Here is a 17,036-nt window from a genome sequence, read left to right on the forward strand (position 1 = left end):
ATAGCCCCAATTGTAAAGTTTTTTTTAATGCAATTTTAACCACTTAGTAACCAGATATAGTTGCAGCACATTGAGTAGCAATGTCTTGCAGCCCTGTCTTTTGGCGATGCAGTAAAGTGGGTTAAGTGTATTGTAATATTTGCATTGGCTGCATAAGCATTTTAGTTTTATTCAAATATATTTGAAATGCATGAATACGATTACCGGAAGAAATTATTTATCTAAACATCAAGTGAAGGTAAAACACAATTCATGTTCCCCATAGATTTATTAAGTTCCACACAGAATTTTCATGTTGCATGAATTACTCAGGAGATCTAAGATATTCTTTTTGACAAGTGTTCTCTTCAAATGTAGTTTGTAATCCTCTAAATTGATGTCATCATGTCGACGGAGTGGGAAGTAGTCTCCACAGACCACAAGACCAGTTTGCAAGAATAAGTTACGTGTTTGGATGTCTGATAGCGCTATAATCCACCTGAAAAAGAAAAGTGAAGTAGGTTGATACATCATCCTATGGTGCCCAAAAGCTAGAAAAGCTAGTATGTGTCAACATGCATATACAGTAATCTATCCAATCCTGGGACTAGCGGTTCCAATAACTATAATAACTATGGGCCAGATTACAAGTGGCAGCTTTTTTTTTTTGTTTGCGAGCGAGTGAAACCCTATGCAGGCTAACTTCAGAACTTCAGATATTGTTAGATTTGAATATTTTACAAAGAAGAAAATGTTATTTTTAGTTTTAACTAATATATATATATATATAGTGTGCCATTTGTAGTCTAGCTCTGTGTTTTTCTATATGCCCTAATTGCTAAAGCTCACTTACTCCACTCTTTTTAGTGAAAGGTAAATAAAATAACAGTATTCAAAACATTGGGAAGGTTTTTTCAGTTGCTCTAAAAAAGAGATTACTGAGTCAAGTATATTTTCCCCTTATTACTCAATTGGTGGTTCTGCTTAAGTATTTTTTTGCCTTTACTGAGACCCCTAATACTTCATATCTTTAGCAGATGCCATATATCTATATTCTTGTTAACCTATGAAGTTTATGTTTGGTGCCCTAGTAATGGAATGTTATAGCGTATTTGTGGCGATGCTGATACGCCTTAGTTATCAAAGGCTCGAGACCGGCAAAAGTAGAATTTTGTGACGTAAGCATCGATCCGCCGGACTCAGTCCGACACAGATCGATTCTTACGTCACTCCAGATGTTGCGCACACAAGTGAGGCACATTCTCACTACTTTTGCTAGTTATCAAAAAACTAGCAGGTACGCTCGGCACTTTTACGGCCCAGCGTACCTGGTTTTCAAACCGCCACCCCTGGAGGCGGCGGATCCCATAGGAATCAATGGGAGTCTGACCATAGCGAAAGTACAAGTTCGCTGCTGACAGACATCCCATTGATTTCTATGGGAGCTGTCTGCACCTAACACCTAACATGTACCCCGAGTCTAAACACCACTAATCTGTCCCCCCCTACACCGCCGCAACTAAATAAAGTTATTACCCCCTAAACCGCCGCTCCCGGAGCCCACCGCAACTATAATAAATGTATTAACCCCTAAACCGCCGCTCCCTGAACCCGCCGCAACCTATATTAAATGTATTAACCCCTATCCTGCCCCCCCTACACCGTCGCCACCTATAATAAATTTAATAACCCCTAATCTGCCCCCCCTACACCGTCGCCACCTATAATAAATTTAATAACCCCTAATCTGCCCCCCCTACACCGTCGCCACCTATAATACATTTATTAACCCCTATCCTGCCCCCCACTACACCGCCGCCACTGTAATAAAATTATTAACCCCTAAACCTAAGTCTAACCCTAACCCTAATGCCCCCCTAACTTAAATATTAATTAAATAAATCTAAATAAATTAACTCTTATTAACTAAATTAATCCTATTTAAAACCAAATACTTACCTTTAAAATATACCCTATTATAGCTACAATATAAATAATAATTATATTCTAGCTATTTTAGGATTTATTTTTATTTTACAGGTACCTTTCAATTTATTTTAACTAGGTACAATAGCTATTAAATTGTTATTAACTGTTTAATAGCTATCTAGTAAAAAAAAACTGAAATTTACCTGTAAAATAAATCCTAACCTAAGTTACAATTACACCTAACACTACACTATACTTTAATAAATTATTCCTATTTAAAAATAAATACTTACCTGTAAAATAAACCCTAAGGCCTAGATTTGGAGTTTGGCGTTAGCCGTGAAAACCAGCGTTAGAGGCTCCTAACGCTGGTTTTAGGCTACCGCCGGTATTTGGAGTCAGTGATTAAAGGGTCTAACGCTCACTTTTCAGCCGCGACTTTTCCATACCGCAGATCCCCTTACGTCAATTGCGTATCCTATCTTTTCAATGGGATCTTTCTAACGCTGGTATTTAGAGTCGTTTCTGAAGTGAGCGTTAGAGCTCTAACGACAAAACTCCAGCCGCCGGAAAATAGCAGGAGTTAAGAGCTTTCTGGGCTAACGCCGGTTCATAAAGCTCTTAACTACTGTACCCTAAAGTACACTAACACCCATAAACTACCTATGTACCCCTAAACCGAGGTCCCCCCACATCGCCGCCACTCGATTTAAATTTTTTAACCCCTAATCTGCCGACCGCCACCTACGTTATACTTATGTACCCCTAATCTGCTGCCCCTAACCCCGCCGACCCCTGTATTACATTTATCAACCCCTAACCTGCCACCCACAACGTCGCCGCCAGCTACTTACAATAATTAACCCCTAATCTCCCGACCGCAAAGCGCCGCCACCTACGTTATCCTTATGTACCCCTAATCTGCTGCCCCTAACACCGCCGACCCCTATATTATATTTATTAACCCCTAATCTGCCCCCCTCAACGTCGCCGACACCTGCCTACACTTATTAACCCCTAATCTGCCGAGCGGACCTGAGCGCTACTATAATAAAGTTATTAACCCCTAATCCGCCTCACTAACCCTATCATAAATAGTATTAACCCCTAATCTGCCCTCCCTAACATCGCTGACACCTACCTTCAATTATTAACCCCTAATCTGACGACCGGAGCTCATCGCTACTATAATAAATGGATTAACCCCTAAAGCTAAGTCTAACCCTAACACTAACACCCCCCTAACTTAAATATAATTTACATCTAACGAAATTAATTAACTCTTATTAAATAACTTATTCCTATTTAAAGCTAAATACTTACCTGTAAAATAAATCCTAATATAGCTACAATATAAATTATAATTATATTATAGCTATTTTAGGATTAATATTTATTTTACAGGCAACTTTGTAATTATTTTAACCAGGTACAATAGCTATTAAATAGTTAAGAACTATTTAATAGTTACCTAGTTAAAATAATAACAAATTTACCTGTAAAATAAATCCTAACCTAAGATATAATTAAACCTAACACTACCCTATCAATAAATTAATTAAATAAACTACCTACAATTACCTACAATTAACCTAACACTACACTATCAATAAATTAATTAAACACAATTCCTACAAATAAATACAATTAAATAAACTAGCTAAAGTACAAAAAATAAAAAAGAACTAAGTTACAAAAAATAAAAAAATATTTACAAACATCAGAAAATTATTACAACAATTTTAAACTAATTACACCTACTCTAAGCCCCCTAATAAAATAAAAAGACCCCCAAAATAAAAAATTCCCTACCCTATTCTAAATTAAAAAAGTTAAAAGCTCTTTTACCTTACCAGCCCTGAACAGGGCACTTTGCGGGGCATGCCCCAAGAATCTCAGCTCTTTTGCCTGTAAAAAAAACACATACAATACCCCCCCCCCAATATTACAACCCACCACCCACATACCCCTAATCTAACCCAAACCCCCCTTAAATAAACCTAACACTAAGCCCCTGAAGATCTTCCTACCTTGTCTTCACCATCCAGGTATCACCGATCTGTCCTGGCTCCAACATCTTCATCCAACCCAAGCGGGGGTTGGCGATCCATCATCCGGTGGCTGAAGAGGTCCAGAAGAGGCTCCAAAGTCTTCCTCCTATCCGGCAAGAAGAGGACATCCGGACCGGCAAACATCTTCTCCAAGCGGCATCTTCGATCTTCTTGCATCCGGTGCGGAGCGGGTCCATCTTGAAGCAGGCGACGCGGATCCATCCTCTTCTTCCGTTGTCTCCCGATGAATGACGGTTCCTTTAAGGGACGTCATCCAAGATGGCGTCCCTTGAATTCCGATTGGCTGATAGGATTCTATCAGCCAATCGGAATTAAGGTAGGAATATTCTGATTGGCTGATGGAATCAGCCAATCAGAATCAAGTTCAATCCGATTGGCTGATCCAATCAGCCAATCAGATTGAGCTCGCATTCTATTGGCTGTTCCGAGAAGATGTTTGCCGGTCCGGATGTCCTCTTCTTGCCGGATAGGAGGAAGACTTTGGAGCCTCTTCTGGACCTCTTCAGCCACCGGATGATGGATCGCCAACCCCCGCTTGGGTTGGATGAAGATGTTGGAGCCAGGACGGATCGGTGATACCTGGATGGTGAAGACAAGGTAGGAAGATCTTCAGGGGCTTAGTGTTAGGTTTATTTAAGGGGGGTTTGGGTTAGATTAGGGGTATGTGGGTGGTGGGTTGTAATGTTGGGGGGGGGTATTGTATGTGTTTTTTTTACAGGCAAAAGAGCTGAAATTCTTGGGGCATGCCCCGCAAAGGGCCCTGTTTAGGGCTGGTAAGGTAAAAGAGCTTTTAACTTTTTTAATTTAGAATAGGGTAGGGAATTTTTTATTTTGGGGGTCTTTGTTATTTTATTAGGGGGCTTAGAGTAGGTGTAATTAGTTTAAAATTGTTGTAATAATTTTCTGATGTTTGTAAATATTTTTTTATTTTTTGTAACTTAGTTCTTTTTTATTTTTTGTACTTTAGCTAGTTTATTTAATTGTATTTATTTGTAGGAATTGTGTTTAATTAATTTATTGTAGCGGTGAGGTCCAGTCGGCAGATTAGGGGTTAATAATTGAAGTTAGGTGTCGGCGATGTTAGGGAGGGCAGATTAGGGGTTAATACTATTTATTATAGGGTTAGTGAGGCGGGTTAGGGGTTAATAACTTTATTATAGTAGCGGTGCGGTCCGCTCGGCAGATTAGGGGTTAATAAGTGTAGGCAGGTGTCGGCGACGTTGTGGGGGGCAGATTAGGGGTTAATAAATATAATATAGGGGTCAGCGATGTTAGGGCAGCAGATTAGGGGTACATAGGGATAACGTAGGTTGCAGCGGTTTACGGAGCGGCAGATTAGGGGTTAAAAAAATATGCAGGGGTCAGCGATAGCGGGAGCGGCAGATTAGGGGTTAATAAGTGTAAGGTTAGGGGTGTTTAGACTCGGGGTACATGTTAGAGTGTTAGGTGCAGACGTAGGAAGTGTTTCCCCATAGGAAAAAATGGGGCTGCGTTAGGAGCTGAACGCTGCTTTTTTGCAGGTGTTAGGTTTTTTTTCAGCTCAAACAGCCCCATTGTTTCCTATGGGTATATCGTGCACGAGTACGTTTTTGAGGCTGGCCGCGTCCGTAAGCAACTCTGGTATCGAGTTGCATTTGCGGTAAAAATGCTCTACGCTCCTTTTTTGGAGCCTAACGCAGCATTTGTTTGAACTCTCGATACCAGAGTTAAATTTATGGTGCGGCCAGAAAAAAGCCCGCGGAGCGTTAACAGCCCATCTACCGCCAAACTCCAAATCTAGGCCTAAGATAGCTACAATATAATTAATAATTATATTGTAGCTATCTTAGGATTTATATTTTTTTTACAGGTAACTTTGTATTTATTTTAGCTAGTTAGAATAGTTATTAAATAGTTATTAACTATTTAATAACTACCTAGCTAAAAGAAATACAAAATTACCTGTAAAATAAATCCTAACCTAAGTTACAATTAAACCTAATACTACACTATCATTAAATTAATTAAATAAACTACCTACAAATAACTACAATTAAATACATTTACATAAACTAACTAAAGTACAAAAAATAAAAAAAGCTAAGTTACAAAAAATAAAAAAATAAGTTACAAACATGTTAAAAATATTACAACAATTTTAAGCTACTTACACCTAATCTAAGCCCCCTAATAAAATAACAAACCCCCCCAAAATAAAAAAATGCCCTACCCTATTCTAAATGAAATAAAGTTCAAAGCTCTTTTACCTTACCAGCCCTTAAAAGGGCCATTTGTGGGGGCATGCCCCAAAGAAAACAGCTCTTTTGCCTGTAAAAGAAAAATACAACCCTCCCCCAACATTAAAACCCACCACACACATACCCCTAATCTAACCCAAACTCCCCTTACAAAAACCTAACACTAATCCCCTGAAGATCATCCTACCTTGTCTTCACTCAGCCGAGCAGCGATGGAACCGAAGTGGACATCCGGAGCGGAAGAAGTTAATCCTCCAAGCGGCGCTGAAGAAATCTTCCATCCGATGAAGTCATCATCCAGGCGGCGCTGAAGAAAAGTCTTCGATCCGGCCGATGTCATCTTCAAAGAGGCGCTGAAGAGATCTTCTATCCGGGCGATGTCATCTTCCAAGCCGGGTCTTGAATCTTCCTTCCGCCTACGCTGAACCTCCTTCTTCACCGACGGACTACGACGAATGAAGGCTCCTTTAAGGGATGTCATCCAAGATGGCGTCCCCTCAATTCCGATTGGCTGATAGGATTCTATCAGCCAATCGGAATTAAGGTAGGAAAAATCTGATTGGCTGATGGTATCAGGGGTTAATACATTTATTATAGGTGGCGACGGTGTAGGGGAGGCAGATTAGGGGTTAATAAATTTATTATAGGTGGCGACGGTGTAGGGGAGGCAGGATAGGGGTTAATAGGTTTAATATAGATTGCGGCGGGTTCAGGGAGCAGCGGTTTAGGGGTTAAACTATTTATTTAGTTGCGGAGAGGTGCGGGATCAGCAGGATAGGGGTTAATAACTTTATAATAGAGGGCGACGGTGTAGGGGGGGCAGGATAGGGGTTACTAGGTATACTGTAGGTGGCAGCGGTGTCCGGGAGCGGCGGTTTAGGGGTTAATACATTTATAAGACTTGCGGCGGGGTCTAGGAGCGGCGGTTTAGGGGTTAATACATTTATAAGACTTGCGGCAGGGTCTAGGAGCGGCGGTTTAGGGGTTAGTAACTTTATTGAGTTGTGGGGGGCTCCGGGGGCGCCGGTATAGGGATAGAACAGTGTAGTTTAGTGTGAGTGCTTAGTGACAGGCTAGCAATAAAGCTGGGAAAAAGCCGAAGGGCAGCGAGATCGGATGAGTGATAACTGTCACAGTCCGCTGCTCATCGCCCCGCGGCTTTTTGACAGCTTTATTTGATAACTTAGGCGTATTTTTTCAGGTCCGCGGCGGCGAAGGTAGGCGAGCTTAGGCGGGCGTATTGGGCCGGCGAAGCCAGAAAAGTAGACGGCTTGATAACTACCCCCCTTTGGCTCCAGTTACTCTTTAAAAGGGACACTGTGCTGCAAAATGGATTTCCACTTAATATGTTACCAATGACTTGTTATATCAGCTGTAGAGTATTAAATGTATGGGAAATTGCCACTTTGGGTTTATTTTGTATATGAAACCATAACCCATTTAAGGGCTAGATTACAAGTGGAGTGCTATCAATATTGCTAGATGCGTAAATGAGATCTTAAGATCGCTGTGTTCTTTATACTCAAATCCATATTACAAGTGGCACACTTTTTGAATAACCGCAAATTTGTTTGCTCAAACTAGCAGTAATTTATGCTCCCAATATTTTCTATGGGTAGCGTAGAGCGCTAATATGTGTTCGTATTACAAGCTGAAAGTAAATGTGATCGCTCAAACACAATCGCATTTCCCTCTCAAACTTTTTTACTCAACCTGAATGGTTGCGTATAGAGTTTGTCCAGATGAAACAGGTCCACTAAACTAAACTGCCATTCCCCCATATCACAAACTACCTCTTTACGATATTAACCCATAAACTGCCACCCCCCACATCGCAAAGTCTGCATTACACTATGAACCCCTAAAACGCCACCCCGCACATTGCAAAGTCTGCACTACACTATTTATCCCTAAACGACTAGCCCCCACATTGAAAACTACCTCTTTACACAATTAACACCTAAACTGCCACACCAAAAGAAAAGAATGTATACTTACTGATAAATGTATTTACTTTGGGCTGCTGAGAGTCTATAGTTTCATAACATGTGGGATATATTCCAGCCTATCAGGAGGAGCCCCACCCACCACCTCTCCCGCTACAGTTTATGTATAGCTGAGAAGAGGAGAGAGACAGAATAAAAGGTAGGAAAGACAGAAAGTAGGGTTATGAGGAGCAAATAAGAACTGTCACTCATATACAAAAAAGGGCGGGGTCTATGGACTTTCATCAGCCCACAATTAAATTAATTTATCAGTAAATATAATTTCTGTTTTCCTTCTTAGCTGATGAGAGTCCATAGCTTCATAATGTGTGGGATACAATACCCAAGCTGAGAGTCCATGTCAACAAAGGTGGGATAAAAGTAGGCAGATCCTATTTGACGGACAATAATGCTGGAATGACTTTCCTGCCAAAAGCTGCATCAGAAAAAGCATACATTTCAGATTTAAAAAAAAATTGAAAAAGTGTGACAGGAAGACCAAGTTGCCACCTTGCAAATCTGTTCCAAGGAAGTATCATCCTTAAGAGACCAGGAAGTAGATACTTATCTTGTAGGGTGAGCAGTTACTCTCTTTGGTGGTGTATTTACAACAACAGAGTAAGCCTAACAAATAATCTGCTGGAGCCAGGATGCCAGGGCCACTGCCGTAGCTCTCGGAACCTTCCTAGGACCAGAGTAGAGGACAAATAAACTGGAAGTTTGTTTAAAGTCTTTATAATCCTGAATATAGAACATTTAAATCTCTGACATCATCTAGGTTATGAAGTAATCTTTCCTTTTGGATTAGAAGGCTTTGGTAACAAAGAAAGAACAACTATTGCCTGATTAAAATTTTCTGAAGATACCACCTCCAGAAGAAAATTATATTTTGTCCACAGGAAGAAAAGAGCCTTCCATGACAACAGTTTAAAGTCTAAAATATGCATAGGCTCAAAAGGAGAACTTTGCAGAACAGAGAGCTGGAAGGTGTGTGAGCACGCCTCGGTCTGTGATTGGTCTGGATTTGTCTTAAGTAGAGCAGGTTGTCATTGTTAGTAATAGCCTGATGAAATGACCTTAGGGTTGAGAAACGTGTTGCTGTACATTTATATCTGTTGTTTTTAACATTTTCTGGTCCAAATAAATTGTTGGCCATTGAACTATACCTGCTCTACGTGTGTGATAATCTGTCTGGTTCACGCAATTGCACTTACTCCTTGCCGGAATACTAGCACTGCTATTGGCTACTCATCAGACGGCTCCCACTGTGATGTCAGACCCTCTGTTATCACCGACTGGCTGCTGCTACCAACGCGAGGGTTTCTGTGCAAACGTCTGTCGGGCGACTAAAGGTCCCATCCTGCCTGGTTAGGCACACTGTTGTGCCACTTCGCATGTGAGTACCCTCCTGCAAGAGAGTGTTTGTGACCTGCTCGTCTGTTTATCCCATGATACTGTCCCATAAGGCACCTCTTTCTTCTGTGTTCACAGGGTTCTAACAACAGAGTAAGCTTAACAAATAATATGCTGGAGCAAGGATGCCAGGGCTCTCGGACCCTTCCTAGGACCAGAGTAGTGGACAAATAAACTGGAAGTTTGTTGAAAATCTTTATAATCCTGAATATAGAACATTTAATGCTCTGACATCATCTAGGTTATGAAGTAATCTTTCCTTTTGGATTAGAAGGCTTTGGTAACAAATAAGGAACAACTATTTCCTGATTAAAATTTTCTGAAGATACCACCTCCAGAAGAAAATTATATTTGTTCCACAGGAAGAAAAGAGCCTTCCATGACAACAGTTTAAAGTCTAAAATATGTATAGGTTCAAAAGGAGATAAAGATAACTAAATTCAAGTTCCAAGGAAGAGAAATGGGTCCAACAACCTGACAAAGTTCTCACATGGGCTTGAACAAACGTTTAAACATCTGGCAACTTAGCCAACTTTTTGTGAAACAATTTGATATCTGACCCTTTAGAGAACTAGCCAATAGGCCCTTATCTAGTGCATCCTGATGGAACTGAAGTATTCTGGGAATATTAAAGGATTTCCAAGAAAAATCCTCAAGAAGAACACCAAAGAACGTAAGCTCTCCAGATGTTATGATAAATTCCTTCTCTATTCATAACAGAAAGAGAGACATGTCTTGCCTGGTGAGGAAGATGCAAGTCCCTCCTTGAAAGTTAATTTAAGCAACCACTGTAAAGATGTCTTTTCAGAAATGGAGATGGGAATTGACTGAGAATGGACCATGGCCTGAAGAGGAGTTCCAGAATGTTGAGTGGTTATCTCGCTTCCAGAGGGAACCAAACTCCTTGCATCCCTCAAATCCTGCAGATGTTGCCCGGCCCTGGCGAGTACAGACGAGACAGCTGAAAAAAAAGAAACAAAATCAAAAAAGGATGCATAAATGCTATAGAGCAGGGAAACAAAGTACCTTTGAGATAGCCAGAAGGAAAATAAGAACTTGGTAAGACACTGTAAAAGCTGCCTGAACATTAAGGCTTACCTTCCATATTTCCTAGGTAAACTCATTGGGGCTGAATTATCAATGTCCGCCTCACATCGATAAATGCCGACAGCATACACTGTCAGCATTTATCATTGCACAAGCATTTCACTAGAAATGCTTGTACAATGCCGACCCCTGCAGATTCGCAGCCAATTGGCCACTAGCAGGGGGTGTCAATTAACCCTTAGGTAAGCAGCAACCAGAAATCTATCTCCTACTGACGAGTTCTAAAAAGAACTAATCAAGCTTGTCTAGTGAGTGGTTTCTGTGTTGCTACAATAATCATGTTAAGGAATTGTTATGTTAAAACAGTATTTGAAGCAAAAAACCTGAGATTTTGCATATCTAATTTGCTTATCTTACCCAGAATCATCTTGTGCATTGGTAACAGTGTATACAGAGTTTTACTGGGGAAAAGCTAACAGGGAACTTGCCTAGATGTGCTAATTTTCTATGCAAAAAATTGTATTGATATATATATATATATATATATATATATATATATATATATATATAAATATATATATATATATATACAGTGTGTGTATATATATATATATATATATATATATATATATATAAATATATATATATATACAGTGTATATAAATAGGATTACATAACTATTCTATGAATGAAGCCCAGATATACTGCCCAAAGGAATGATTTGTATGTACAACCTATAGTTTTTTTTACATTACCTCTGAATGCCTAAGAAGACTGCTGTCAATGCAAGAACATATGAGCAAACGATTGTTTTGAGTAACTTACTGTATCTGAAAAAAATTGATTGTGTAGAAATCAAAGGGTATGAACATGTCAATAACAGTAAATAGTGAGATTCCCAGGTTTAAGTCTACTCTATGTTACTCAGCTGCACCTGTATAAAATTGTAGTATAATTACAGGGGAAAGACTGGGTAGCGTCTAAAAACTGATATTGATTATAAAACAGCATCATCATTTGTACATAAATAGGTTGTACAGAAGTTATAAAGGTTTATACAGAGGATGTAAAAGATACAAATTCAGTTGTAAATATATATGTTAGTACATAAATAGTACATTTATGTGCCCACTTATTGGCACATAAAGTACAACTATTTTTTTTAAAAAGTATAATCATTGGGTATGTAAACTGAAGTTGTTGGCTCACTGCAGAATAATACTGTGCTGTTCTAGAGTATATATATATAATTAGGATTAGATATGCAGGAATTTAATTATGCTATGAGCTTGGTAAAAACCCCTGCCAAATATATGGTTATAAACAAGCATTTAACAGAGATTTGTACATCACCCTGTGAAAAATCATGCAACCATAACATAGTAAATATTCATGCTTGAAGGAATGAATATTCAAAGTTGAGCCACTGCAGAGAGATCTTGTAAATTTTGTAATACAAACTCAGATTATAAAAACAGTTTCTGCAGAGATAATGCCTGTTGAACAATGTCATACCTATTTATAGTATTAATGCATTGTAAGGAGAGTACACCATTTTAAATCTGTATTCCATAGAACACTAGAGAAGCTCTCTGTCATAATTGATCATTCTCTAGCAGCAAGGACATACATGTAATATTATATGTATACATTTTTTATGCACATTTAAGCATCTGAGATATTTAAAAAAATCCTATATGAGGAATGAATATGCAAATTTTATAATAATTATAATATAAAACTAATAATAGAAACTAACACAGTTTTATCAGCTTGCTGCATAAAAATAAACCAAGTTTTGATAATATAGTATTGTCAGCACTGCATAAAATGGAGTCAACTTGCCCCTTTGTGGGTTAAAAGGAGGTTCAGTTTGCTGCTCCACACACAAAACTGTAGACAGATGAGGGTTACACAATTAAAAAGCAAATTGCTGTACATAAATACCTCAGAACATAAAAGAGCTAAGAGAATAAAAATTAAGTAGCACAGTAAACTTTCTACACCTAGGCCTTAGCAGCTCTTACCTACAGGGCATAGAAGGTGTTAAATTTGCCAGAATAAAACACCAAAATGCCTTAGTATCCACAGGACCAAATTCACAGTAGCTGAGCTGAAGCAGAGACGGGAAAAACTTTGCCAAGGAAACGGGCAGAACTTATTTACATAACAATATGCAGGTCCAAGACTTGTGCAGGATTTTGAAATAAACTGTCAACATTTAAAATTGTGAAAAAAACACCTCTCCTAAGGCCAGCTGTGTCCTAACTGATAACTAGGCAGTTATTGTCTCTATTAAAGAGACAGTACCCATTTGTAGAAAAAAGCAAAAATAAAGTTTTTGAGGTAAAAAATGGCAAATTGAGCTGCTAAGGAGTCCTACGTATGCTATATATAAACTTCTCTGTGCCTCATTCCCCCAAATTCCCATGTTAAACACATAGGTAAAGCTCAACACGTGTAAGTCTGTGATCCCCCACTAGTACCTGTAAGGAGTGTACTATTGGTTAAAAAAAAAAAAAAAATAGCTTTCATTCTATTGGCTGATTTGAATTTGAACATTTAAATCAGCCAATAGGAATGCAAGGGTATCCCTACATAAAAGGGGTACCTTGCATTCACAATTCAGTGTGTGGCTGGGGACAGCATAAAGAGGAGCTCCTTGTTACAGCTCTGAATTTGAGGGCCACGTTGCCGCCACCACCACCGCCGGGATGAAGATAAGAAAATGTCCCGCTACATGATGTGAAATAATAAATGTGGTCACCAGTCAAGCAGCACACATTTCGAACATGGGAAGACTGCTTCCATAGCTGGGAATCTTTTTTACCCAATTGAACCCTAAGTGTTTAGATTATAACATTTGTCAACTTAAACTCTTTGATCCTTTATATAATATTTGAATAAAATGTGTAACTAGACCTCTTTGGGCACCAGAGCAAAGGTTTTGCCAACCCCCATTTCAACAGATGTTTGCAATAAGCATTAGCTGAGACAGAGGCCATCTGGAAGAAAGAAGAGCCAATTCTTTGTGACTCTGAGTCATCCTTCCCCTTTGGTTAGTCTGTGCCAAAGGATATGTAGTTTTCCAAACTTCCTGTACAAATATTGTGCCAGGTTTTTCTGTGCAGCAACTATGTGGTTGCCATCTTGGAAACCCTGACACCATATTGTAAAAGGCAAATGCATACACTTTCTTTAAATTGTGAGCAATAAATTGCAAGGGGCACACAGAGAGGAAAATATAATATAAGTGGACACCACTACTGTTTACAAGGCCAAGTGGGCCCCATAGAGGTGTGGAGAGATCTATGAGACCCCTATAGCTAATGCCCATTATTTGAATCAATATTTTAAGCTCAATGTTATAAAACAATGATTTGTAAAAGGACACAGTATTTCTGCAGTTGTTATTTGGGGGCTTTTATAAGTTAATGGATTGAAATAAAAAATATGATTTAGACATACCTGATAAATTAATTTATTTCATGGTGGTGAGAGTCCACGAGCCATTACTCCTGGGAATTCCACTCTTGGCCACTAGGAGGAGGAGGAGGCAAAGATTCCCAAAACTCCAAAAGCCGCTTAAAACCCTCCCACCATACTTGTAAACTAGTCTGATGTATAGCCAAGCAAGGAGAAGAAGAAAAGTAGGAAAGAACAAGAGCAAAAAAAAAAAAATAGGTGCATACTTAAATTGGCGACACAAAAAAATCTAATAAAATCTAGTGGGGGGGGTGTGAATTTGGTGGATTTCGTGGACTCTCACCACCATGAAAGAAATTAATTTATCTGGTAAGCATACATTATATTTTCTTTCATAAAGGTGGTGAGAGTCCATGAGCCATTACTCCTGGGAAACAAATACCCAAGCTGTGGATTTTACGAGTAATAAGGGTGAGACAAAATCATTTTTACTTATATATATCCTTTAAATCAAAACCCTTTTTTGAAAAATAACTAATTTCCAAAAACTACTGCTTGAAGTATTTTCCTACCAAAAGCCACTTAAAAAAAAGCAAAAACATCTAAAAGGAAGAATTAGGAAACTATACGTAAAGAAGTACCAACACCTATAACTGTGCTCAGACATGCAGCCATTGGCTTGCAAATCAGATAAGCTACCTTCTAGACACAACTTCTAAATGGTAAAAAGCCTAGGAAAAATCAAATGACCTAGTCGAATATATAGTACGATGTTAGGATGATAACACACCTCTAAAAAAAGCTTATGAATCAAAACTGTTGGCATCTGACCCTTTCTAAAACCAGAAAAAAGAACAAACAAACTAGAGAATTGTATAAAATCATAGTAGCCTGCAAATAAAATTTCAAAGCCGTTCACACCTACGCAACATTTCCAGAATTCGTCCCTTCCTTACTCAAAAAACTTAAAAAAATACTTATTCATTCCCTCATTCTGTCACGCATTGATTATTGCAATCTACTCTTAAATGGCCTTCCAAAACACCGCCTCTCCTCCCTCCAATCTATTATGAATGCTTCTGCTAGACTCATCCACCTAAGTCGACGATCTACATCAGCTGCTCCGCTCTGCCAGTCTCTATACTGGCTCCCCATACACTCCAGAATACAATTTAAAGTATTAGCCCTAACCTACAAAGCACTCAACAGTCTAACTCCCAACTATATTTCCTCTCTCATCGTGAAATACTCCCCATCCCGTCCTCTTCGATCAACCTCTGACCTAGGTCTCTACACTCCTGTTATCTCTACATCCCTCTCCCACCTCCAAGACTTTGCACATGCTGCTCCTGTCCTCTGGAACTCTCTACCCCGCTCCATCAGACTGTCTCCAACCTTGTATAGCTTCAGATAATCCTTGAAAACCCACCTATTCAGAGAGGCTTTCCATCTCTCCTCCATCCCGCATCTGAATCAAGCTAATACATGTATATGAACTACCTGACTCACGGCTGCAAATACAACCGATGTAAGAAGCTACCCCAACCTTATGTCTCTGCACCCTAAACCTATAGACTGTGAGCTCTCCGGAGCAGGGCCCTCTTCCTCCTGTGCTAGATTTGTTTAGTCTTATTATGTTTTGTATTTCATCACAAATCTTTGTCGTATACCCCTATCATTGTACCCAGCGCTACGGAATTTGGCGGCGCTATACAAATAAATGATAATAATAATAAAAGCCCTAGCAACATCCAACATATGAAAAAGCCTCTCCTTATGATCTTTTGGATTAGGATAAAAAAAATAACAACAAACACTTGACTTACATTGTCTAAAGACACAAATTAAGGCAAGAAAACAAACAAGCTCTGAAAACTGCCTTATCTTGATTACAAATAAGATAAGGAGGCCCGCAGTAAAGAACAGACAAAACAAAAATTCTTCTAAGAGCAGGAATTGCTAAAATAAACAAAATTTTGTCTGGTTTAAAATGTGGGTAAGCTTCTTTTCAGCAGAGGCCAGCTCTGAAGATTGCACAGAGTTCCAGAACATTATAAGTACCCTCACTTCCCAAGGAGACTAAACTCCCTGCATTCTCTGAGACCTTCAGACTGCACCCCAACTTGAAAGACTTGTATTTGTCTAGATCATGGTCCAATTTGGATGAACAAGAATGCCCCTACAACAAAGCACTGATAATTAAGATTAGAACAAGCTGAGAGAATTTTCTGTCTCCTTATAATAAACTCATGGCAGAATTGGTTGAGCTGTCAAGGAAAGATAGGGAAAACAAATCACAACTGCAGACCTGCATGATTAAGTCTATTACACCAATAAATGAGTACTGTTTTCTTAATTGAAAGTTTGAGTAAAACACTTCTAATCTTATGCTACAAGATGATATGTAGTTCCTAATATTAAATGGGTTGTGAGACGCAGGTAGAAATAAGACTATAATATACAGAAATACAAAATGTTACAAGACTGCTAACATTCGTATCAAACTTCAGAGCATTTGATTTGTCCTGGAATTCATCCTACACATCCAAGGAAGCACAATGCGTTCGAGTCAGAGGAGAGAATACAAGAATTGACTGATATCAGTTCAGAATTAGTATCGGACATACATGTACATGATATGGAGCAAAAAGGGTAAGTACAAATGAACAACCCTTACTGGTGGTGTGTAGTCTGGTGGGAGAGCGGAGAAGATTAAAGGAGAGGTTGGCCGAGATGTCACAATACTAATAATAGAAACTAACACAGTTTTATCAGCTTGCTGCATAAAAATAAACCAAGTTTTGATAATATAGTATTGTCAGCACTGCATAAAATGGAGTCAACTTGCCCCTTTGTGGGTTAAAAGGAGGTTTTGAAATAAACTGTCAACATTTAAAATTGTGAAAAAAACACCTCTCCTAAGGCCAGCTGTGTCCTAACTGATAACT

The 17,036-nt window shown here is 39.0% G+C and overlaps 1 protein-coding gene across 1 annotated transcript in view; it reads right to left on the reverse strand.

Moving 5' to 3' along the window:
- Positions 1-270: 270 nt before the first annotated feature.
- C8H19orf81 (chromosome 8 C19orf81 homolog) overlaps positions 271-17,036 on the reverse strand; it is a 227,323-nt gene continuing 210,557 nt past the window's right edge. The window contains exon 4 of the mRNA XM_053691068.1: positions 271-478. Coding sequence (XP_053547043.1) covers positions 271-478 — 208 coding nt within the window. The remainder of the gene's footprint in view (positions 479-17,036) is intronic.

Source organism: Bombina bombina, chromosome 8 (genome assembly GCF_027579735.1).
Source record: "Bombina bombina isolate aBomBom1 chromosome 8, aBomBom1.pri, whole genome shotgun sequence".
Lineage (NCBI taxonomy): Eukaryota > Metazoa > Chordata > Amphibia > Anura > Bombinatoridae > Bombina > Bombina bombina.